General features: G+C 51.7%; 2 protein-coding genes across 3 annotated transcripts; one reads left to right on the top strand and one right to left on the bottom strand.

The window, feature by feature from the left end:
• Positions 1–4103: 4103 nt before the first annotated feature.
• Positions 4104–13956, top strand: LOC102695733 (mitogen-activated protein kinase 12-like). Of its 2 annotated transcripts, XM_069192627.1 has the most exons (12): positions 4119–4643; positions 6287–6416; positions 6986–7044; positions 8132–8243; positions 8426–8455; positions 8883–8930; positions 9075–9189; positions 9301–9372; positions 9532–9611; positions 10433–10511; positions 11112–11285; positions 12184–13956. In XM_069192627.1, the coding sequence occupies exons 1-12, from the start codon at positions 4525–4527 to the stop codon at positions 12249–12251; spliced, it is 1086 nt and encodes a 361-aa protein (XP_069048728.1). In that variant the 5' UTR covers positions 4119–4524; the 3' UTR covers positions 12252–13956. The 2 variants fall into 2 exon arrangements, with proteins under 2 accessions (XP_069048727.1, XP_069048728.1); XM_069192626.1 differs by having other exon boundaries at positions 4104–4643; positions 9075–9372.
• Positions 13957–15261: 1305 nt separating this feature from the next.
• LOC107077987 (uncharacterized) lies at positions 15262–22413 on the bottom strand. The gene is made up of 6 exons (XM_069192632.1): positions 21585–22413; positions 21153–21206; positions 19846–20139; positions 18404–18549; positions 17944–18050; positions 15262–16337 (listed from the first exon to the last, which is right to left on the bottom strand). Exons 2-6 carry the CDS (start codon positions 21184–21186, stop codon positions 16199–16201), a joined length of 720 nt encoding a protein of 239 aa, XP_069048733.1. The 5' UTR covers positions 21187–21206; positions 21585–22413; the 3' UTR covers positions 15262–16198.
• Between the last annotated feature and the right edge of the window lie 758 nt (positions 22414–23171).

The following is a 23171-nucleotide window of genomic DNA, read 5'->3' on the forward strand; positions in this document are numbered from 1 at the left end:
ACATTGTTTCTTTTCTTCTCTTCCCAGTATGAAATAAACCTTTACTTGTTCCTTTACATTAAACTAGTGTTCAAATTTCGTCACATGCAGTACTTCTTACAAGCAATGGCTGCTTCAGGTCTGTAACCCATCGACGTCGTCAGGCTCCTGATACGTTCCTTTGAGACGCTTTGCCATTTTTAGTTGTTGCTCGTCTGTGTGGCTTTCTCACTTTGTGACGTGTTGAGGTTTCCTCTTCAACAAGTGAAATGCAGCTCAACAGGATTCAGATCAGGAGCCCCGTCCAAGTCAAGAGTTTCCACTCCTCCCTGCTGATCTCCGTGGTCAAGAGCGTGCTGCGTCTGGAGTCCTTGTAGTCATGTGCAGGGTGAACAGTCGTCCAATGAGATCAGAAGCAGTTTTTGGACGTGGGCAGACGAGATGTTTCTGTAGACTTCAGAACTGATTCCGATTCAGCGAGCCAGCCCTGGAGTCCTGCCCGAGCCGTGACACCACCACCACCATCATGCTTCAAAGTGAGGTGATGTGCTGAGGAGCTCACAGTTCCTCTCTTGCTCCACACTTTGATACAGGTTTATCTTCATCTCGTCTGTCCATAAAACTCTAGTTCCAGTACGGTTGTGGCTCATCTTTCTACTTCTTTGCGAATTCTGGTCTGGCCTCGCTGTTTTTAGCGGCGATGAGAGGTTTGCTTCTGGCAGTGTAGTGCGCAGTGAATTAAGATGCCTGCATCCCTGCTCTCTAGAGATTGACTTATGGGGTTTTACTTTATAGCCCTAAGGTTTCTTCTTCCTTGGATGACCTGGTCTCCGCTGATTGCTTACTCCTCTAGGAGTAATTCAAGACATTTCATACTGTTGATTTCGCAATGCCCGCTCTCTTTAGAGTGCTTGCCACATGTGTCGTGGGTGTTGGTGTTGTAGTGGTGTTCTATCTGGGATTTGTACTGTTTCTTGGCAGATTTTATGCCAGCTCTTAATTTTTTCCTAGCCCCTCTCAGTTCTTCCTCATTGCCAGATTTGAAGGCTGCATCACTGGCTTTGAGCAGGGAGCGGATCTCAGTGTTCATCCAAGGTTTTTGATTCAGGAGTTTGCGTATCTTTTTAACGCTCACCACATCATCAGCACATTTGCTGATGTAGCTAGTGGCTGCTGATGCATACATGTCAATATTGGTGTGGGATCCATGGGAGGCTGCATCTTTGAACACACTCCAGTCTGTGCACTCGAAACAGTCCCGAAGCATTGATTCTGCCTCTTTGGTCCATGTTTTTACAGTTATAACTGGAGCCTTGGTGCGTTTGAGAAGTCGTCTGTAGGCTGGGAGTAGGAACAGGGAGATGTGGTCAGATTGTCCAAGAGGGGGGTGAGGTACTGCTTTGTAAGCACCGGGTACATTAGTATAAACAAGGTCAAGTGTGTTGTTTCCCCTGGTGGGGCAGTCAACGTGTTGGTTGTAGATGGAATTTTCTGATCTCATCTTCACTGTTGCTTGAGGTGACAACTCCCTGGTCTTCATCTTGGTTTAACTCAAGGGGCAGGTCCAAAAAGTAAACCCGGAAGACTGGAACCAAGGATATACATTGACAGCTCCACTGCGTTTTAACAAGTAGAACGGAAACATCCATCAGGCATTTGTCCCAGTACTTACACTTGTCTGAGATGGGGAGTTTTAACATAATAAATGCCATTGTTCCAACATGGCTAAACCTGTATGCTAAATAATACTCTGAAACAAAATTGGAAACTCTATACTTTTGCCTCATATTAACCTCTTGATCTGAAAATCAAATTGCCATTAGCATACATTTCATTTGACTGTGCCAATAATCATGTTTTCACTGCTGGTCCAAGCCTGGCGGTGAAATTGTAAGATCTGAGACAAAGTATAGTGTTCAGTCCACCATCAAAAAGGATATTATAGCCTTAGAAAGAGTTGGCAACAAGAGGAGCAACAATAATGTGTCCTTGTGACACGGTATGGCTGTATATGGGCAGATTAAAGGAGCTGCAGTTAATCTCTTCAATCCAGAACGGATCTAAACCAAGCATACAAGATCCTAAGGGGTACAGAGTCCAGGGTACTGTTTCACACTCAATAGGGCAACAAGGAACAAGGGATTTACAGTCGGGATTCTAAAAGGGAATTAATATAGGACAGAGAGGAGGAAACACTTCTTCACACAGAGTTGTGAACAGTCAGGTGAATCAGGCCCAACTGCTGGGCTCCTCCAAAAAAGATCTGGCATTCATTTTAGATTCACTTAACCACCGAACTACCACATGAGCAAGATGGGCCGAGTGCCCTCCACCTCTCACTTGCTGTCTTTTCTTTGTGTGGATCCCAGGCGTTTTCAGACATTTCAGCCTTGTGCAACACTGTTGTAAAAAGTTGTGACTGAGGGTTATCAATACAGTACATCCTTGGTATGATGAGCTTCGCTTTAACGGACCGAAACAGTCTGTAAAATCAGAACTACTGGACTTTCCCCGTAATGACGATGAAATGCACAAATAGTTAAATATTACATGGGTTCGAGATTCAGGAATAGCAATGGTGCCCTATAGGGGTAGGTCCACTGCTTATAATGGGTTTGTGTTTTGTATGTTTTAGCAAATTTGATGCAGTATGTTTATGACACATGAAATAAAGAGTTTGTGTATTCATAAGAGGCACAGGTATATTTTTTATTGACTGTGCTTATTACAATGATAAAAAATAATTCAAAAGAGCAAGTAAACATATAGTGTATATATATAATGATGGAAAAAAACGCAACATTTTCTGGAATGAGAATACTATAGCTATAGGTTATGTACTTTCACAAAACGTTGTCAATTTGTTTTAAGCCCTCTGACCAGCAATACAGCTTGTGCAGTGAGGCATTGCAGCTTGCCAATCACACGAAAGCTCGTTAGGTGCAGTTTTACCCAGCGAGGTCCAGGTGGAACAATGCCTGATCAGGTCACCTTTAAAAAGGCCTTAATTCAAAGCTTAGGTCACTGCAAGAAAAAGGGCAGACTTAGTCAGTTTTCTGTGCATTCCATAATGGCTCGAATGTCACCAGAAGCAAGGGAGAGGGCCATTGGCATGCTGCAGGCAGGCATGTCATGTGCCAGCGTTGCCAGACACTATGGAGTGAGTCGCTCCACTGTGTCCCGACTGCAGAGAAGGTTTCAGCAGACCGGCAGGACAGATGACCATCCAAGATCCAGTCGCCCTCGAGTGACCACACCAGAGCAGGACCGACACATCAGACTGGTCCATCTGAGAGATCGTTTCAGATCTGCCACCCGTACTGCTGCTGAAAGTGCCGGCAGACCCAGTGCCCACATCAGTGACAGGACAGTGAGGCTCCATGCTGCTGGCCTAAGAGCAAGGCGGCCTGTCAGAGGCCCTCTGCTCACACAATTTCTCTCCCTGGCCAGCTGTGCGGTGTGGCTGCTGTGTGTTACCCAGGGCTGGATGATCTGGGTTCTCTCCTTTATGTAAGGTGCTTTGGGATTCCTCATGGAGAAAAGAAGGCTTTGGTGTTATCCTGGGGGAGTAATTAGTGAGGGCGCCAGAGCGATCTGTATCCACTGCTCTGCTTAAGGTGTACCCATAATCTATGTTCTTGTACAGTTAGTAACTACACAAGTTTACAGATAAGTTAAAAAAAAAACAGGTGGATCAGTAAACCCTGTAGAGGTCAAAAAAGAAAATGCGAAAGCTTTAGTTTTGAAATCCTGTAACTTGGAAAAGGCCTGGCTGGTGGGGTTATGGTTGTAATATAGGCGAGAGCAGCGCGTTGCCCAATGTACACGACGCCAAGACATCAAACTCTACAAATAAAATGAGAGAAGCGAAGTTTGAAGTCTGTGTTGTTGATACTTCCTTTTCATCTTGCGCAATGCGGAGGAGCACAAAAAAGGCAACTAAACAACGTTAGGATTTATAGTAAAAGGTTAAGTGGTGTCTTAGGTGGCTGGAGGTAAGGAGTCAGATAACGCAAGGAGGAAGCAGGTTTCTGGTTTAAAGTCCGTGGATGCGCTAATTGATTCAGGTGGGTTGTGGCCTTTGGAACTGAATAGCTTGTACTACATACCAAGAGCTTGAGGATGATGTGTGTACTAGCCTCGTTTCAGTACTTTCAAGGCGTGTGCGTGTGAGGAATGTTTCTCATTCCGGCTCCAGGGTGAGTTCCCGTCAGACGGTGCGGATCACACCTGCCCTCTTACCGGGGGCGAGGGAAAAAGAAACACGAGTCTGTTTGGGGCAACAGACCTGTGCGCCGCGGAGGCGCAGAGCCGAGCGCGCAATACAGGAAGAGCGTCTCTGAGAGGAGGGGATCGTGGAGACGGGAGGGCGACCAGATAGACAAACACACACACGCACACGCACACGCCGCACTCGCTGACTGAGTGACGGGGGAAGAGAGAGAGGGGCGCTGCGCTCCGGAGGCTGCGAGCGACAGAGAGAGAGAGAGAGCGCATCGGAGGGACCGGCGTGCGGTCAAGCTCGGCTTCTTCACCGGTCGGAGAATGACGACCCGGACCAGACCCGGATACTACCGGCAGGACGTGAACAAGACGGTGTGGGAAGTGCCCGAGCGGTACCGGGAGCTGAAGCCCGTGGGCACGGGGGCGTACGGCACTGTGTGGTGAGGCTCGCCTGGGGTTCATAGAAACACATCTGTCGCCAGTTTGTCCCGCGGGGCGGCCGCCCACGGAGTTTGTGGAGTTGTCTCGCCGGTTTCGGGGACGCGCAGACACAGGAGAAGGAGGGCGCCGAGTCTGAATTAGCAAGGGAACAATAGAAAGCCCGAGCCGGTCTATTTGCTCAGCCCGCAATGTATATTTGCGTTCTTACTTCCTCCTTTCGCTCTCTCTCATCTCTCCGGCAGCCTCTCGGCTGCCTCCCCTGCCTAGCAGCTCACATCTGAGCGAAGCGACCGTGCAGGTCCGGGTGTTTCAGACGCCCGCACCGAGCCACGAAAGCACGGTCTATTTCAGCCTCTCCGTGTCTGTGCAGAGCACAGGCAGAAGTTTGTACAGTCGTGCCCGAGTGGACGGTGGAAAACCAGTTGTCTTCCGGGTTAGGAAATGAACGCTAGCTGCCGAGTGTCCGTCTGGCACTCCCCTGCTCCTCTCTGTCAGGACTTGCAAGCGGAGGAGGAGGTGTGGTTAATAACTTGGCCCGGTGGAGGCAGGGTGTCCTTAAACGTCTCCCTTTCGGCTCAGTGGAAGGGAGGGTAAAAAAAACACGAGTGCACTTTTACAAGCCCCCGAGCGTCGTTCACCCACCACGCGGAGCTATAAAAGCACTCGGAAGTAGGACAAGACCACAAGGGGCTGCGAAATTTCCTGAAGCAACCCGTTTTCAAACTGCGGCGTCGCAGCAATGCGCTCGACGATCTGATCGGTCAAACACCGCCGGTTCCCGGCAACGCCAGGCCGGTGACGTCACCCGCCCTGCCCGCAGGAAAGGTCATTCACACATCGCTTATCTGTCGCACCTTCGCTCAGGTTGGGAGAATCAACAGGTGTGAATCAACTACTTTCTGGGGGTCAAAAGTAGTTAACAAGGAGTTCTTGTGAAGTTCCTACTGGTAAGAACAAGAGTGCGGTATCCCCACCATACATAACCAGATAGTATAGGTTCATTAGAGCTCTGTAAGTTTTACGAGTTTTAATAACATTTTCGAGGCCTTCGTTGGTGTTCTGTTTCCAGAGCGTTAAGTCTGCGTGCCCTCAGCTGCTTAAAACAATAATTATAATAATAATAATTGCTTACACTTATATAGCGCTTTTCTGGACACTCCACTCAAAGCGCTTTACAGGTAATGGGGGCTCCCCTCCACCACCACCAGTGTGCAGCCCCACCTGGATGATGTGACGGCAGCCATAGTGCTCCAGTACACTCCCCACACATCAGTTATTAATGGGGGTGGAGAGCAGAGTGATGAAGCCAGTTCAGAGAGGGGGATTAATGGGGCTGTGTTATTAATCTCTGACCTGTTATTAATCCCTGGCTCACTCGGCGCGGAGTAGTTGCCAAAGCACAGTGTTTCGGCCGTGGAGCCGCCCCCGGGCTCCGCGTCTGGAAGGAGGTGTTCCTTCTCCTTCCCGCTTGTCCGCGCCAACGGCCGTGCGCTGCTCCTCCGCCGCCGGCGCGCGCCGAGACAGCGGTTCCTGGCCCGGATACCTCCGCTGCCCTGCACTGTGGGTGTCTCACGGGCCTGTTCTCGCCCTCCCGCGGGCCGCCGGGTGTGTGACGGTCCCTCTGCGGCTCTGCCCCTTGCAGCTCGGCCGGGGACCGGCGGACCGGGACGCGCGTGGCCATCAAGAAGCTGTACCGGCCCTTCCAGTCCGAGCTCTTCGCCAAGCGGGCCTACAGGGAGCTGAAGCTGCTCAAGCACATGAAGCACGACAACGTGAGTACGGCTCTCTCCGAGCCTCCCGTTTTCATCCACCTCAGGGCTGCAAGGGGGCCGGAGCCTATCCCAGCAAGCAGTGGGCACAAGGCAGGGTACTCCCAGCCCATCGCAGGACACGCACAGCCCAAACACGCTCTCACACCAGGGCCAGTTGTCCCAGAAGCCACTTAACCTACTAGTATATTTTTGTCCACACGGACAGCACCCCAGGTATTGAACCAGGAGCCCGGTACTGTGAGGCAGAAATACTTACCCACGGCAGTAGCACCATGCCACCCATGGAGAAATATAGTCTTCCCTATGAACTGGCAAGGAGAGGGAAGATCTCATTGGTGACCCTGCTTGCTCTGTGCTCCTGTCCTGTGTTTTTCCTCCACTCTCTTCAGCCATGCCTTTGGAAGAACTCACTGCTTGATTAGCCAGTCCTGGAGAGCTGTGGGTAATGAAAAGTGGGTGGTGACTGGAAGGGTCTCTTCACCCTAGCCAGTGGGTAGGGGGGCAGGTGTGATGTGGTGTTACTCCCCGTGCTGAGCGGGACAGTGACTCTTCTCTCTGTCTCCCCACAGGTGATTGGCCTGCTGGATGTGTTCACTCCAGACATCTCTCTGGACAGATTCCAGGACTTGTGAGTGTCCCCAGGTTCCCACAGTGAGATTTGTCCACGGGTCTTCAGGCCGTTGGAAAGCTTACAGATCTTTCTTGAAAGAAAACAGGGTGTTGGTTTCAACAACGTGGCTGTGTAGATTGTTCCATACTCCCACAACTCTTTGCATAAAGAAGTGTCTCCTGTTCTGCAGTGTGTACTCCCCAAGGATTTCGGGCACTTGGTTGAGTTCTCACTGTAGTAACCTCTTTTTTTTTTTATGGGGAGGCCCCACCTGTACTCGGTATTCGAAACTAGATTTTCCTGCGCATTGTGAAATTTTAACCCAGCGTCTCTTGATTTAAGTTCTGTGCTTTTTAACCCCATACGCTGGCGCTCTGTTGGCCCTTCCGCAGATGTGGGGGTCTTGATGGGCAGTGTGGACGGCTCCCGCCTCACACGGCGCGCTTCTCCAGACACGGGCGAGCTGCTGCCCTTGTGGGGCTCTCCCTGTCGCTCGCGGGCTCTCGGGTTCGGCGTCGTGCCAGCCGAGACCCCAGATAGCTCCGCTGTGCCAGGAGGCCAAGCCCCTGCCCTGAGAGAGAGAGTTACATGGTCTAGATTTCACAGGGGGGGGTGGAACTTGCTTTAGTCGCACAGCTTGGGAACTTCTGCTCTTCCTCGTGGTGTTCAGGGTTCCAGTTCTGGGAGGCTGGTGTTCCTGCGGGTTTTTGAGATAAGAGGCAAGTCCCCAGTCCTGGTCCTGGAGGGTCGGTGTGTCAGTCCAGCTGGGTGCTTGACCACCTGAACCGGCTCATAATTGGCTCAACTGGACCAGTTTAACAGCTCCTCCCAGCTCTTGACGTGCTGCTGCTTCAAAGAGACCTGGAAGATCCGCAGGGACACCAGCCCTCCGGGATCAGGAAGGAGGACACCAGATTTAAGACTACAATGACCGTTTTTTGGTATAGAACCAGGTTATAATGAAAACGTGCCATGCTAGTCCTCTGGGACTGAAGTCCCATAGTGAGATGATTGCTTGTGCGTTAACATTTGAAATGACGTCCGACTAAAAACCATTCCTCATAAAAGCACAGCAGCACGTACAACCTGCTTCCCTCTCTCCTAGCTACCTGGTGATGCCCTTCATGGGCACTGACCTGGGGAAGCTGATGAAGATGGACCGGCTGTCCGAGGAGCGCGTGCAGTTCCTGGTCTACCAGATTCTGAAGGGGCTCAAGGTCGGTCCAGTCTGCGTGTGCGTGTGCGTGTGCGTCTGCGTGTGCGTCTGCGTGTGCGTCTGCGTGTGCGTCTGCGTGTGCGTCTGCGTCTGCGGTCACTGGGTAGAATAAGACAGGCAGTGTGTGCCCAGATGCCCATCGTTCATGCAGGTTCCTTTAACAGTGTCCCTTTCCCTCCACAGTACATCCACTCGGCAGGAATCATCCACAGGGTGAGTGGGGCGGGGGGGGTATCGCGGGGAGATTTTGTTCAGCTGTCCGCGGAGCACTAGCTCGGCACCAGCCTGCAGGGCACAGGTTTAAAAAGGCTCCGGGGGACATTTTGTAGTGATGCTTACAGGCAACTGATCACAGTGATTTTCTGTCCTGGTTTTGCTCTGTATGCCCAATGGAGACCCAAGTGTTTTCAGGGCGGGCGCCGCACTGTGGGAGGGAGGTCCAGCCGTTGCAGACGGAGAGCAGCTCTGCGGGGGTCGTGGGGTCGTGGGCTCGCTGTCCGACAGAGGACGGACGCCGGCAGGGCCTCTCGCTCGGCGCTCGCCGTCTGCAGCGGCAGGGCTGGATGCGCAGCTCGTTCTGTTGCTCTGTGTGCGTGTAGCTGTCCTGGTACCTGACCTGCTGTTCTCTCCCCCCCCACAGGATCTCAAACCGGGGAACCTGGCCGTCAACCAGGACTGCGAGCTGAAGGTGAGACGCTCTGGGGTGCCTCCGCCCGGCCGTGTCCGTTTTCTGTCTCGGCCCCTTTTTCCACCTCCACACCTGCTGCCGCCAGTGGCCACAACAGTGTGATTTAACCCCTGCAGAATTCCCAAACCTCTCCCCTCCCCCCAGATCCTGGATTTTGGGTTGGCTCGGCAGACGGACAGCGAGATGACGGGCTACGTGGTGACCCGCTGGTACAGGGCGCCGGAGGTCATTCTGAACTGGATGCACTACACGCAGACAGGTAACACAGACGGACAGGCGTGCCCTAAACACGCTGAAGAGAGGGGCGGGCAGTCGTACTGCAGCGATCAGGCTCACGTCTCTAACCCCTCCTTCCCCCCTTTCTCTCCAGTGGATATCTGGTCAGTGGGTTGTATCATGGCGGAGATGATCTCAGGAAAACCCCTCTTCAAGGGCAACGATCGTATCCTTTAAGCTGTTGACTGCTGCCGTGCTCTGCTCTCTCGTATAGCGCCGAGTGCGTTGTTGACTGTACTGTCTGCTCTGCGTGCTTGTCGCTAGAACTTCGTGCTGGAGACGTGTTCAGTGCTGTGACCTTTGACCCTTGACTCTAGCACCGCAGACTTGGACCAGCTGACAGAAATAATGAAGGTCACGGGCACGCCCACCCAGGACTTCGTCGGCAAACTGCAGAGCCAGGAAGTGAGTTGCAGTGAAGATACACGGGATATTGACCATTAGCTGTTCTGTTCAAACAAGTGTTGTGAAACATGAACACTATGGAGAAATTATATTTATTGTACCTACGAATGGGGCATAGGAATGTGTTCCCATTGATGAAGACAACACGCCCAAAAAAGAACTGATATCACTGTATACCCGAGTGTGTCTGGGGGGGGACATCGGAAGATGTGGCGCCCTCTTGTGTGTGCTGCTGTAGTACATGGGGGTTATTCTCCATGGTCCAGTTTTGCACTGTTGCTCCGAAGAGCAGTTTTCAGCACGTGGGTTGGCTTCATAAGCTCCAGAGACGCGGAGACGGCAGGGTTACTGCATGGGTGAGACGCACTCTCTCCCGAAGGACCCCGAAGAGCGGCCCCCCATACACCAGGGGACCCACTGCCTCCTGCGCCAACCGGGTGACGCGGGGCGGCCATTCGGCACCTGCAGCCCTGCTGCACAGCCCATCGGGAGACGTGAGGGGAACCTCTGGGAGACCAGACTGGGCAGGACCAGAGTGGATTATATACTGGGGTTAATGCCCCTACTCTTTAGAAGCAGTACTCTAAAGAGTGGTGTCCGGGCCGTCGAACACTGGTTTAATACCTCATCTGAGGGACTGTTTCCTCCAGCACAGTGTGCCAGGTCTCGATACTGGTGCCATCTGATTCTTTCCTTCTGAGGTCTCTGAGGCCCGGCCCTGCTTCGCTCCCGAGCTCTGAAGCGGCCAGAGCAAGGTGACTCTGGAACACGACCTGCACTGGTGCTTCAGACTCTCAACCCTGCTCCCCTTCTCTCCTCAGGCCAAAAACTACATCAAGAGTCTCCCCAAGGTGCAGAAGAAAGACCTGCAGGCCCTGTTCAGCTCGGCTAACCCCCAAGGTAATGAATGGGCTGAAAGTTCTCTAAATAACACCAGATGTTTGCTAGGAGCGTGTATCTGTGTAGCACAAATGCCCTTGTGCTGCACTGCCACCGTCTGAATTTTGAGCAGGGCCACCCAGACTGTTTACAATCTGTGCTCTGTTCAGTTCAGACGGTCAAACACTGGGTGCTTCCCCAGGCGGTGGGGCGTCTGTGTGCATACGGGGGAGATAGTTGGAGAGAGTGGTGGAGTTTCTGTAGAATGGGATACACAGTGGGGTTTCGTTACAATGGCCTCGCTCATCGACAGCCGGGCTGAATCGGAATGGGCGATCAGTCGGAGAGACAGACTGTGGGATCCGGGACAAGACCTGATAATTACTCGAGCACTGCGGAGGGGCGGTCGTCCCGAACACATGCACCCCTCTGCTTTAACAACAAAATATTGAGCACCCGCAGCACCCACAGGGGTGGCACCTGCGCAGCCTACGTGACCCTGCTGGGGGCGTGTGTGAGCAAGTGTGAGCAAGTGTGAGCAAGTGTGAGCAAGTGTGAGCAAGTGTGAGCAAGTGTGAGCAAGTGTGAGCAAGTGTGACGTGTTCCTGGGCTCCCCGGCAGCCGTCTCCATCCTGGAGCAGATGCTGGTGCTGGACCCCGAGCGCCGCATCAGCGCGGCCGAGGCCCTGGGTCACCCCTACTTCGCCGACTTCCGCGAGCCGGAGGAGGAGACGGAGGCCCAGCCCTTTGACAACTCCCTGGACAACGCAGAGCTGCCGCTGGAGCAGTGGAAACGTGAGGAGGAGGAGGGCGGGGGACTGGAGGGGAGGAAGAGTGGAGGGCGGGGGAGAGGAAGAGTGGAGGGAGGAGGGGGAGGAGGAGGAGGGCGGGGGAGAGGAAGAGTGGAGGGAGGAGGAGGAGGAGGGCAGGGGAGAGGAAGAGTGGAGGAGGAGGGCGGGGGCGGGGGAGAGGAAGAGTGGAGGAGGAGGAGGAGGAGGGCGGGGGAGAGGAAGAGTGGAGGGAGGAGGAGGAGGAGGGCGGGGGAGAGGAAGAGTGGAGGGAGGAGGAGGAGGAGGGCGGGGGAGAGGAAGAGTGGAGGGAGGAGGAGGAGGAGGGCGGGGGAGAGGAAGAGTGGAGGGAGGAGGAGGAGGAGGGCGGGGGAGAGGAAGAGTGGAGGGAGGAGGAGGAGGAGGGTGGGGGAGAGGAAGAGTGGAGGGAGGAGGAGGAGGAGGGCGGGGGAGAGGAAGAGTGGAGGAGGAGGAAGAGTGGAGGGAGGAGGAGGAGGAGGGTGGGGGAGAGGAAGAATGGAGGGAGGAGGAGGAGGAGGGTGGGGGAGAGGAAGAGTGGAGGGAGGAGGAGGAGGAGGGTGGGGGAGAGGAAGAGTGGAGGGAGGAGGAGGAGGAGGAGGGCGGGGGAGAGGAAGAGTGGAGGGAGGAGGAGGATGAGGAGGGCGGGGGACTGGAGGGGAGGGAGGAGGAGGAGGAGGAGGGCGGGGGACTGGAGGGGAGGGAGAGTGGAGGAGGAGGAGGGCGGGGGACTGGAGGGGAGGGAGAGTGGAGGAGGAGGAGGGCGGGGGACTGGAGGGGAGGGAGTGGAGGAGGAGGGCGGGGGGAGGGAGAGTGGAGGAGGGGGACTCCTGCAGCCTGTTCTTTCTCTCATCCCTGTGTCGCGCTCTCTCTCTCTCTCTCTCCAGGCCACACCTTCACAGAGATCCTGTCCTTCCAGCCCACGGCGCCAGAGTCCCGGGAGACCTCGCTCTGAGGGAGCCGGAGAGGAGTACTCCACGCGGCGCCACAGCTGTCCGTCCGGTCCACATTCCTCCGTCCACCAGTCCGTCTGTCTCGCTGTGGGTCAGCGAGCTTTGATGTTGGTCTGCCTGTGGCGTCGCGGTCTCGGCGAGCTGGCGTTGAGGAGTCTTCTCGGGAGCCACAGGCTGGAGCTGAGGACTGGTCCAAAACCATCTTTCAGCTGATGTCACGCCGCGCACTGATGGCGGGTCTGTGTCTGGGTGGAGAAGTCTTTAAAAAAAAAAAAACACACACATGCTGTTTGTACAGCTCGGATTCAGGCTGCGAGCTCTCTGGAGACAAGAATTCCAGACCACTCTGGCAGGCTGAAAGAACAGAACGGACCCGGGCAGTCTGTGAGGCCTGCGCTTGAGGGCCTGTTGGCGAGTGTCAGTCTGGGAGAGCGTGCAGCGTCTGTCGGGGCCGGTGTACCGCTTCAGCCTGGCAGTCCCAGCTGGGGCAGGAATTGGAGGGTCTTGCTGTCCAGGGGGGAATGCGAGAGCCGTGCCTCTGGGGTTTTTACACGTTCGCCCTGCTGCGTTGACACAGGGCCACACCTCCAGTCAGTGAGGGCTGCAGACTGGCCGGGTGTCCAGACGGGGCACAGAAATACCAAGACTGCGTCGCTACTGGCCTTCAGTCCCACCAGCTCCTTAATTAAATTCAATTAATCAAGCCAGGGCCCTCCAGTCCTGCTCCTCTGCTGGGCCAGTGTCTCTACAGGCTCTTAACTGAGTTTTTCAGTTTCTGGGACCACCCTGGAAAAGCTAGAGACACATTCTGGCCTTTCGAAGCCAGGATTGGACGGCCCTGGATCAAACCGCCAAGCCTGTCCATCCACAGGGATTAAACTGGGCGCCCCGATCTTTCCCCCACTGCCCTTCACTGCGCTTTCAGTTCTGGGGAGGTGGGCCCTCTGGTGGGCAAACCTGGAACTGCAAGGGAGAGTGGGAGACCTGTGACCTGTGTGTCTAAGTGTGCAAATAGCATGTAAAAAGTTTGAAGATTTGGAGGGTTTTATTTCACATTATTTTCTTCTCAAGGTTTTCAAAGTCCATCTGTCGGTGTGCTGCAATCTTGCAGTCGCCTGGATGGGAGGTGGAGAAGTTTCACTCTTGGGTTTGTGTGCCCTGCAGTCCAACAGCTGGGCTGAAAGAACAGTACTTCTGGCCCAGCTTAACCAGGCTGCAGCTGCCTCTGACCTCTGCTGCTGGTTTGCTTGTGGCCGAGAGACGAGGTGTCTGAGGTGAGCTTGCCTCGCTGAGAGACGGTGTCAGCTGCTTCGCTCCTATATTGTGATATTGTACACTTTTTTTTTAGAGTGAGTGCAGGTCAGAGCTACCTCTTGTTAACTAAAGCCACGTATCCTTCAGGTCTGATAAATATCGGATGCCCTGCGGACATCTTGACTTGAGCCTTTGGGAGTGTTCGTGTTCAGGCTTGCTGCTCTCGTCTTCAATCTGAGCTGCTGGCCGGTTTAAACTGGGGACCCTGGTGTTGGTGAGGAGGGTCACGGGGACCCCAGTTGGCTGTATGAGAGCATTTCGAGTGGAGTTGTGACCCCGACGCACTCTCTCCTCTCTGGATCGTACACATCGTTGGGGTGGGGGGGGTGGTAGGGGGACTGGGCTCACTGTAAACATCTGTATTCATATTTTATATAAAGAGTTTTTTGTAAATGAGGTGTTGGTGTGTTCTGTTTCTTTTGGGGGTAGGATTGTTCCCTCTCCTTTCCACTGTCTTTGCTTGTCTTCCAAACCTTTGTCCCCAATTCCCTCCCTCTGTCCCATTCCCCCACCAGACTGTAAGGGGGTTTCAAGTGAAGGTCCCCCAAATGTAGGATGGCCTGTTTGGCAAGAGGTTTTCAGTCCTGAATTGGCTTCGTGATCAGCTTATGAGCTTCTCCCAGAGCAGAGGCAGGACTCCCGTAGATGGGCGGACCGTCCGCCACCAGGACTGGGTTAACGGGAACAGCACTCCCGCTTCCACAGACCGGTTATGAGGATTTCACTAACGGAATCAATTGCTTGAATCGCAAAAAAGAAATTCAGAATTGAAATCGGGGGATTCCGTGAAAGTACAGTACAGTCGCCGTGTTGTTGAGAATTCACGAGAATTGCAACGTGATGCAGCTCTTCCTGCTCACGGGTCCCTGTAATGAAGACGTTTAATGCGAATGTATAAGCAGATAGGTCCAGGTTGTGCGAGGAGATGTTCAACGTGATCTGCATTCAGAGTTGACAGGACTTATTTCTCTGCTTCGAGGCGATAGCAACATTTCTATTGGATTAAAAGAGCCGTGTTCACAAGCCTGCTTGGTTACAGTGTAATGGGCTGCTTCACCTCACTGGACGTTTTGTTACCTGAATCTCAGACTATGGTGCTGTCCAAAACTAGAAATCGTCTGTTTTTCTGGTGTAAATGGGAGGTTTTACAAGTTATTGTGTGCATTTTACTTTAATTTTGGTTTGAAATGCTTTCATTATTGCCGATTCTTTCCAACAGAAATATCAACATAGCGCTGCGATTCCCCTCAGATCTACACTGGGAGGTGAAGTTCTGGAAGCAACAATGAATTGTAAAAGCAAAGTCGATCACTACCAAAAGTGAAAATGGAGTTGAGCTGGTCTCCCCTCAACAGTGAGGATTTTTTGCTTTGTAGAAATTGCCACAAAATGGCAACCCTTTATTGTTCATTTAAATCTCTTAATTAAGTTAACTGGTTAGTTTTTCAGATGTAGCCAAAATGTTATTGCGGTCTCCTGTGTATTGATTAGCAGTGGGTAATGGCTTAATTCAGCCCTGCATGCATGGTTTGGTGTTTTTCTCTGGATGGGGAGAATGTTTTACTCTGAGCTCTGTGTGCAGGGGTTCGTCCCATTTAGTGTGATCCTGCTCTGTGATGAACCCACGCTTCACTGCCATACAGTGCAGTGGGTTGGATTATGCTTTCAAATATTCACAACTAGTTTTTTCTGGGGATTTATATTGCCTCCTCCTTATGGCGTAGAAAACCCTGTGCGTCTCCTCCTTCAGTTTTCACTGCCAGGTAAACTCCCAGATGGGCAGGAGGTTTGTGTGTTTGGTTGGGTGCTCAGGTGTGTTGTCGACCAGGGAGAAGTAGAACCTGTTTTCCTGACACCCTGGTGCGTGCCAAGCCTGCAAGTACAGCCCCACTGTGCCCGCCTCTGCTGCAGTCCCCCTCAGAGCCAGTTTATTGCACAGAAACCCCTGTCGGCACCTGTGGGCTCTCAGCTCAGCACCCAGCAACCCTCTGACGCATTGTGCTACTGCGATCAAAGCAGAGTGGTTAATGTGTTTTTAATTAAAGGTGAAAGGTAACGTCTGGTAAACAGTAATATTGCTAAAATGTTCAATTTTCTGAATACTATTAGCAGCACACAATCTCAACACTAAACAGTGGATTAATGCCTTACAGAAACGTGATTGTTTACATTTACGATTTTGTAAATCAGTATAAATCTATATTCTTACAGTCCGTTTATCTGGTTCTACTTTAGTAATGAGTAATTACCTCTGGAAGAGCCATTACAGCACAGTATTTCTACCGACTCAGTACTGCAGCTCAGATGAAGAACAAACAGGTTTGAGAAGAGCTGACTAAATGGTTTCTAAAGAGGAGAAAAGGTTTCTGTTTTTCTGTGTGTTCTCCCCGTGTTCAGGTGGGTTTCCTCCTGCAGTCCAAAGATAAGCTGGTAGGGCAACAGGCTGCTGGGAAACCTGGCCCTGTGGGTGTGTGCGCCCTGGGCGAGACTGGCATCCTGTCCAGAGTGTGTACCCCCCCCTTGTTCCTGTCGTTGCTGTGAGAGTCTCTGGCTCCCCCTGCGACCCCGAGCATGAAGAAGCAGTTAGAAAATGGAAGGGTGACTTGTGAACCGTCTCCCTGTGCAGAATCTAACATTAGCACATAGACGTTCTGCAGCCACTCTGTGTTGTGGAGTCGCATTTTGACGTTTCCAGTGTTGTCTTCATCTGGGTGCCGGCTGCTCTCTCTGCTGGTCTTCCTCCACAGGCCTGCAGGGTTCTAAACATGTAAACCCTGTAAAAACACACAGATGTTGGGTTGTTTTTGTTTTTACTGAGCTGGTTTACATTTCTCTTTAACAGAATAATGTAAGAGAATGTAACATATTAATTACATGTAACGTAACAGAATAATAGATCCTACCAGCAAACGGGAGGAGGTTCAGAAACTTTCAACACAGCACAAAATGGACTCCACATTTTTCAGACTGTGACAAAATGTAAAGACATCTCCTGCCCAATGCCATACACACGTCGCCCCCTGGCAGGTTTGTGTCTTGCAGCCACGTTACTCAGGGGCAGAAGAAGCTTTGAAAAGTCTTGTGGCTGGAAGTGCTGTTTCCTTCTATTAGAACAAAACTAGAGACATACCTACGTGGCAGTAATATCCCTGGGGATAATGAGTATGGATTTAGAAAGAGTAGCTCTTGCCTAACCAACCTGTTACCATTGTTTGAACAGGCAGCAGCAGTACTGGACACACACAGGACATACAGTATAACATGATGTAGTTTGATTTTTTCAGAAGGTGTCTCATGAAAGTCAGATTGTTGGCTTGGGGGGAAATGCCAGTGTCTGGACTGAGAATGGGTTAATAAATGGAAACCAGAGGGTACAGGTAATGGGGTAAATACCCAAACTGTGGAGATGTAACTAGTGGAGTACCTCAAGGATCTGTACTAGGACCACTGCTCTTCCTAATTTATATCAATGTTCTACATTCCAGAACAGTAAATTTGCAGATGATACCAAATTAGGAATACAGTAATTCCTTGCTATATGAGCACCCTCTAGAATTTCTATCAAAGCTTTTCTATAATAAAGGCTTGTGTGTGTTAAGTGTATATACAGTACTATAGGACAGCACCTAATGATTGCGCATTTACTAACAACTGTAACAATGTAACTACTGTACTGTAAATGAGCACGAGTGTACTGTCTTCCTATCTGGTTTTTACATTTCTTGTAAAGGAACCAGTAAAAGTTAATCATTTCTTCTCTTTTCAGCGTGGAAGAAGCCTTTACTTGCTCCTTTGCAGCTTACACATGCTGAAAAATTCCTAATAGAATAAATTGTGGCCAATATGGCCAATAAAGTGATCTTATCCTATCTTATCTATGGAAACAAGACAAATCGCTAAAGCTGATAACCTGGCTACTTCTGAGAAATGGCTGAATAAGGCCATTGGATAAATTAGTTAATAACTACCCAATGAGCAAGATGGGCCTAGATACACCTAAATAGGGTAGACGCTCCATGAAAAATCCTGTATTCTTAACACTCCATAACTCCAGTCTGATTTTTCAACAACATACCCAACTTTAAAAAGCAGTCATTGCCTCTTCACAAGATCCCCAAGGAGCAAAAATGACTCTTTGCCCTCGGGCTGTAGCTATAGCATGTCTCTTATCATTATTAACCAGAATTACTGGGATCGTTGTATACCACATCCTCTGTCCTGTTGAGAAAGACATGGCCAGGAGTCACTTGGCCCCGGACACTTGGTACACTGCAGGACTGAAACAGGAGATGACCAGAGCCCCAACTGGCCAGCGTGCAGGAAGCAGGGGGGGGGGTGAGGCGATGGTGTAGACAGGGGACGGTACGGCCGTGTGCTTACGTCCAGCCGCAGCAGGAGGAGAGGAGGGCCAGGGCGAGGAGGACAGCCACCCAGCCGAACAGGGGCCAGATCACTCTGGCCACAGCTGCCACGTGCCTCCAGCTGGCCTGTGCAGAAACAAACACAGTAGTGGAGACCTTCCTCTCGGCCGCTATCGACAGCCCAGCACCCCACTTCTGAAGAAAACTGAAGCTCCTCCCCAAATAACTGGAATCCTCCCCATAATTTGGAGAAAAAAATATTAGGAATAAAAGATTGCAGTTTCCCATTTGGGGCCATAAAATACAGATGTTTATTTGTGCTGTTTGCCTTTTCTGTTGAGCTTTATCAGGGGCGCCAATATTTCTTGAGCCCACTGTATATACTGTACAAATAACTTGGGACTGTAAGCATACCCTCCAGGGACTGAAATCTGCGGAAACAGGAACGGGCGATCAGACAGACACACAGTGCCACTCACTGCAGGGACATGAGGAAGTGAGCAGTGCTGCTGTTCCTGTCGGCAGAGCTCTCTGTGGATACAGGTGCTTCCACACCACACACAGCCCAGCTTGGGATCCAGGGCTGCACATTGAGCACAGCCTGCAGCCTTGTCTGAGCACCGTCCTGCAACACAGAGCACAGTGAGCACAGCCCTCCTGCAACAAAGAGCACACTGAGCACAACCTTAGTGCAACACAGGTCACAGTGAAAACAGCCCTCCTGAACACAGAGCACACTGAGCACAACCTTACTGCAACACAGGTCACAGTGAGCACAGCCTTCCTGCAACACAGAGCACACTGAGCACAGCCCTCCTGAACACAGAGCACACTGAGCACAACCTTACTGCAACATAGGTCACAGTGAGCACAGCCCTCCTGAACACAGAGCACACTGAGCACAACCTTACTGCAACACAGGTCACAGTGAGCACAGCCTTCCTGCAACACAGAGCACACTGAGCACAGCCCTCCTGAACACAGAGCACACTGAGCACAACCCTACTACAACACAGGTAGAGCACAACCCTCCTGCAACACACAGCAGACTGAGCACCGCCCTCCTGAACACAGAGCACACGGAGCACAACCCTACTGCAACACGGAGCACACTGAGCACAACCCTCCTGCAACACAGAGCACACTGAGCACCGCCCTCCTGAACACAGGGCACAGCGAGCGCAGCCCTCCTGCAACACAGAGCACAGTGAGCACAACCCTACTGCAACACAGAGCACACTGAACACAACCCTCCTGAACACAGAGCACACTGAGCACAGCCCTCCTGCAACACAGAGCACAATGAGCACAACCCTACTGCAACACAGGGCACAGCGAGCACAGACTTCTTGCAACACAGAGCACAATGAGCACAACCCTCCTGCAACACAGAGCACACTGAGCACAATCCTCCTGCAACACAGAGCACACTGAGCACAATCCTCCTGCAACACAGAGCACAGTGAGCACAGAACTCCTGCGACACAGAGCACAGTGAGCACAGAACTCCTCCAACACAGATGACAGTGAGCACAGACCTCCTGCAACACAGAGCACAGCGAGCACCTCCCTGCAACAGAAAGCACAGAGTACAGCCCTCCTGCAGCACAGAGTACACTACATCCACACCACATACTAACAGTCCTCTCTGTAGAAGCTACAGAACCTATGTACATCTTCAGGAGGTGGAACCAAACCAGTGTACCTGTAAAGACATGCAGACTCCACACAGAATGAAACCCAGTCAAAAATAAAACACAGGATCACAGAACCGTGAAACATCTGCACAAATGGTCTCTACACACAAACAATAACACAAGCCCAATCAAACAGACAAAGTAAGCTGTCTACACTTCACATCAATCCCTAAAACAGGTCTTCTGGACATGCAGAGATGCTGTGGTCAGAGGACGGAGCTTACCGTGAACTGTGAGGTTCTGGCACAGTGCGTGTTGGGAGCCGAGACGCAGGCAGTAGGTGCCGCTGTCGCCTGTGGTCAGGGCCGTCAGAGTGAAGGAGAAGTCAGCAGGACTGAAGCTGGAGACACGAGGGTCGCAGGGGGACGCCCCCACTCGCTCCCCTGGACGATACTCTACACAGACCTGGCCGTTGCGTGTCCAGACAATACGCGTGGCCGTCGAAGTGGATCCCTGCGCTCCAGAGAACCTGAACGAGCCTCCCTCTTCCGCATGGTGCATTCTCCCAGCGACCGCCCCTGCAGGGCAACATGAGCTTCAGACGGGTGTCATCTCACCGGACAGGCGGCAAAGGCAACAGATGTCAGTTAGCCGTATCACCCTGCAGCTCCCACCTGGCAGCCCACTGGAGCTCAGCAGGGTTGAGCCTGGTCAGTACCTGGAGGGGAGACTCCTGGGAAAGATGAGGTTGCTGCTGGAAGTGGTGTTAGTGGGGCCAGTAGGGGGCGCTCAACCTGTGGTCCATGTGGGTCCTGATGCCCCAGTATAGTGACGGGGACACTGTACTGTAAACAGGCGCTGTCCTTCAGATGAGATGTAAAACCGAGGTCCTGACTCTCTGTGGTCATTTAAAATCCCAGGGTGTTTCTCAAAAAGTGTAGGGGTGTAACCCTGGCGTCCTGGCCAAATTTCCCATTGGCCCTTACCAATCATGGCCTCCCAATAATCCCCAGCTGTGAACTGGCTTCATCACTCTGTTCTCCTCCCCACTGAGAGCTGGTGGAGGGGAGCCCCCATTACCTGTAAAGCACTTTGACTGGAGTGTCCAGAAAAGCTCTATACAAGTGTAAGCAATTATTATTATTAATGATCATTAGTATTTACTAATTAGTTTAACGGCCATCTTAGAACAATAAGCATCATTCCTCAGATAGCAAGCTGAGATTGTAAGTAAGTGACCAGTCTGCTCACCTTCCTTACTTGACGTTCAGGAATTCAGTAACCCTACAGCCCAACCCAGGCCAGATTAATGGGCTGAATGGCCTCTCGTCTGTAACCTTTCTCACATGCTCTCTGTAGGACAGTTTCTAAACCCTGCGCTCCAGGGCCTGGGCTACACAGGGCAGGACACCTAGGGGTTTATGTCTCCTGGGTGTTTAGTTTCTCTGGAGCACAGCTGGGGCTCTCACTGCAGTGTCTGAGCCCTTGACCTCCGGGACCCTTTCGCAACATTAAACAGTGGCGATGTTGACCCCTGTGTCAGTCCCGCACGCAGACCTTGCCGAAATACATTCAGGATTCTCTGACTTACATGAGACGAGTGCGAGGAAGATGGCCGTCCTCATTTCTGCAGTGGAATGCCTCTCTGCAAAGAGTGAAAGAGGTTTCCCTGTCACTGGAGAAAGAAGAGTCCCCTTCCGTTGCACACAGATTTTGAACTCTTCTCGCACCACTCCCAGTTCACACTTTACAGACGATTTGTTTTCTACTGCATGTGGAGGTAACTCATCCTTCCCCACCCAGTGCTACTACTAAACCCCACACAGACTGGAGTGCTCCTTCATGGAAAACAAACTCTCTTCATGATACCTACATGAACCAAGTTAGAGTAACTTTTTTTCCCCTGGTCTAGAACAAAAAAATCTCTGAATCAGACGTCTAGAACGCGCTGGACTCTGGCCCCTTGAGGACCAGAGCTGAGGATGTTGGAATGTTTAAGCAGGTAATGGGAAATTTCTCTTACCTCTGCGATGCAGCTCTAGGGATGGTGTCCACTGGCAGGCCTGTCCTCTTCCAGCTCTCCGCCTGAATGTCCTTGCCTGTCTCCCCCAGTACTGACTGCAGCCAAGCCTGTCTCTTATGTGTCTCAGACAAAGGAATTCTTATCTGTGCCTGCAAGGGCCTGTTATTGTCTGTTTAATCATTGTTGGTTTAAACCAGGTCCAGCTCACTCCATTCCAGGCCTCCCTGATGTTGCAGCGCCTTGTGGCCCATGAAACATTCTCTCAGAAAGAGGAACGTGGCTGTAGTTCTTGGCTCAAGAAGCAAAATGACATTTTCATGACGTCGTGAACTGTTTCTCCAAATTCTTCAAAAAGTACTCTTCAATTTGGGTACAAAACCATATAGTTCACACAGTGTTTAATAAGCATGCTTTATTTACTGATCTATCCGGCCATCCTCTTTCTAACTTCATCCAATTCAGGGTTGCCGGAGAGCTGCAGCCAATCCCAGCAAGCACTGGGCACAAGGTGAGTTACACCCTGGACAGGGCGCCCATATATTGCAGGACATACACATGCACACCACGACCAATTTTCTCTAAAGCCTATTATCCTACCAGTATGTCTTTGGACTGTGGGGGGAAACCAGAGCACCTAGAGGAAGCTCACACAAACACAGGGAGAACATGCAAACTCCACACAGACAGCACTCCTGGCATTGCGCCCAGGGCCCCAGCACTGCGAGGCAGCTATACTAACCACGGCCCCACCGCCCCACCCTTACTTACTAAGCTGTCAAACTGTTACCGAAATGTTTAGATGGTGTAGAAGTGAATTTTGTTACTGCTGCCACAAACATCCACGTTATTGAACTGGAAGTCAGCTGCGTGCTCCTCTCACCCCATTCGTGTTGCTGATCCAGCACTCCCTGAAGGCAATGAACTGAACGTGGGCAGGAAAAGGGGCTTTCACGCTGGTCAGCTTGATAGTTCTTCGGTGAATCGAAGAGGTATGTTTTAATTCACTCACTGCGGTCCAGACCTGTTGAATGCCATGCTCCTCCCTACAGCTAGCTGGCATTAATCACTATGATCAACTCAGCAAGGACCCCCTGGCTCTGTGATTAGCCAGGTTTGGGAGGGGGGGTTGTGTTCCATGTCGCCCTGCCTCCCCTGCAGCCTATATCTGGGTCTTAGCTGAAAGGACAGGAGTCCTCCAGACAGATAAGACCATTGTTTCTAGTCAAAGTCCATCAGAAGCACCTGGTGACTGAGGTGATTAGATAGACAGCTGATGAAGGTGGGGAGGGCTCTGGCCATCCTTCTGCGATTGAAGGATAGTGTTCTGAACGACTGAAACCAATTAGATTAGACTACTGCACTTATTATTCTGATCTGTAGATGTATGGAGTCCAGCCACATGAAAATGAGCACCCCCCCCCCCACACACACAACCAAAATCAATAATGTATTACCTCAGGACACTCGTACGTATAGAACACAAACATAAGTCATGAGAAGATCTACGCCCAGAGAAGGCCAAAACGTTGTTTCTCTTCTTCTCTTTTCAGCATTGGATAAGTTTTATGCAGCGCCATCTGCGCCAGG

The sequence above is a fragment of the Lepisosteus oculatus genome, chromosome 7, assembly GCF_040954835.1.
Source record: "Lepisosteus oculatus isolate fLepOcu1 chromosome 7, fLepOcu1.hap2, whole genome shotgun sequence".
In the NCBI taxonomy this organism is placed as follows: Eukaryota; Metazoa; Chordata; class Actinopteri; order Semionotiformes; family Lepisosteidae; genus Lepisosteus; species Lepisosteus oculatus.

Excerpts from the sequence above, each read along its gene's own strand:
- LOC102695733 (XM_069192626.1), top strand. The coding sequence starts at position 4,525 with ATGACGACCCGGACCAGACCCGGATACTACCGGCAGGACGTGAACAAG. Across the intron at positions 7,045-8,131 it reads CTGGACAGATTCCAGGACTT|CTACCTGGTGATGCCCTTCA; the intron begins GTGAGTGTCCCC and ends CCTCTCTCCTAG. Across the intron at positions 8,456-8,882 it reads CGGCAGGAATCATCCACAGG|GATCTCAAACCGGGGAACCT; the intron begins GTGAGTGGGGCG and ends CCCCCCCCACAG.
- LOC107077987 (XM_069192632.1), bottom strand. The coding sequence starts at position 21,186 with ATGAGGACGGCCATCTTCCTCGCACTCGTCTCAT. Across the intron at positions 18,550-19,845 it reads CCAGAACCTCACAGTTCACG|GACGGTGCTCAGACAAGGCT; the intron begins GTAAGCTCCGTC and ends TCTGTGTTGCAG. Across the intron at positions 16,338-17,943 it reads TCCTCCTGCTGCGGCTGGAC|GGTTTACATGTTTAGAACCC; the intron begins GTAAGCACACGG and ends GTGTTTTTACAG.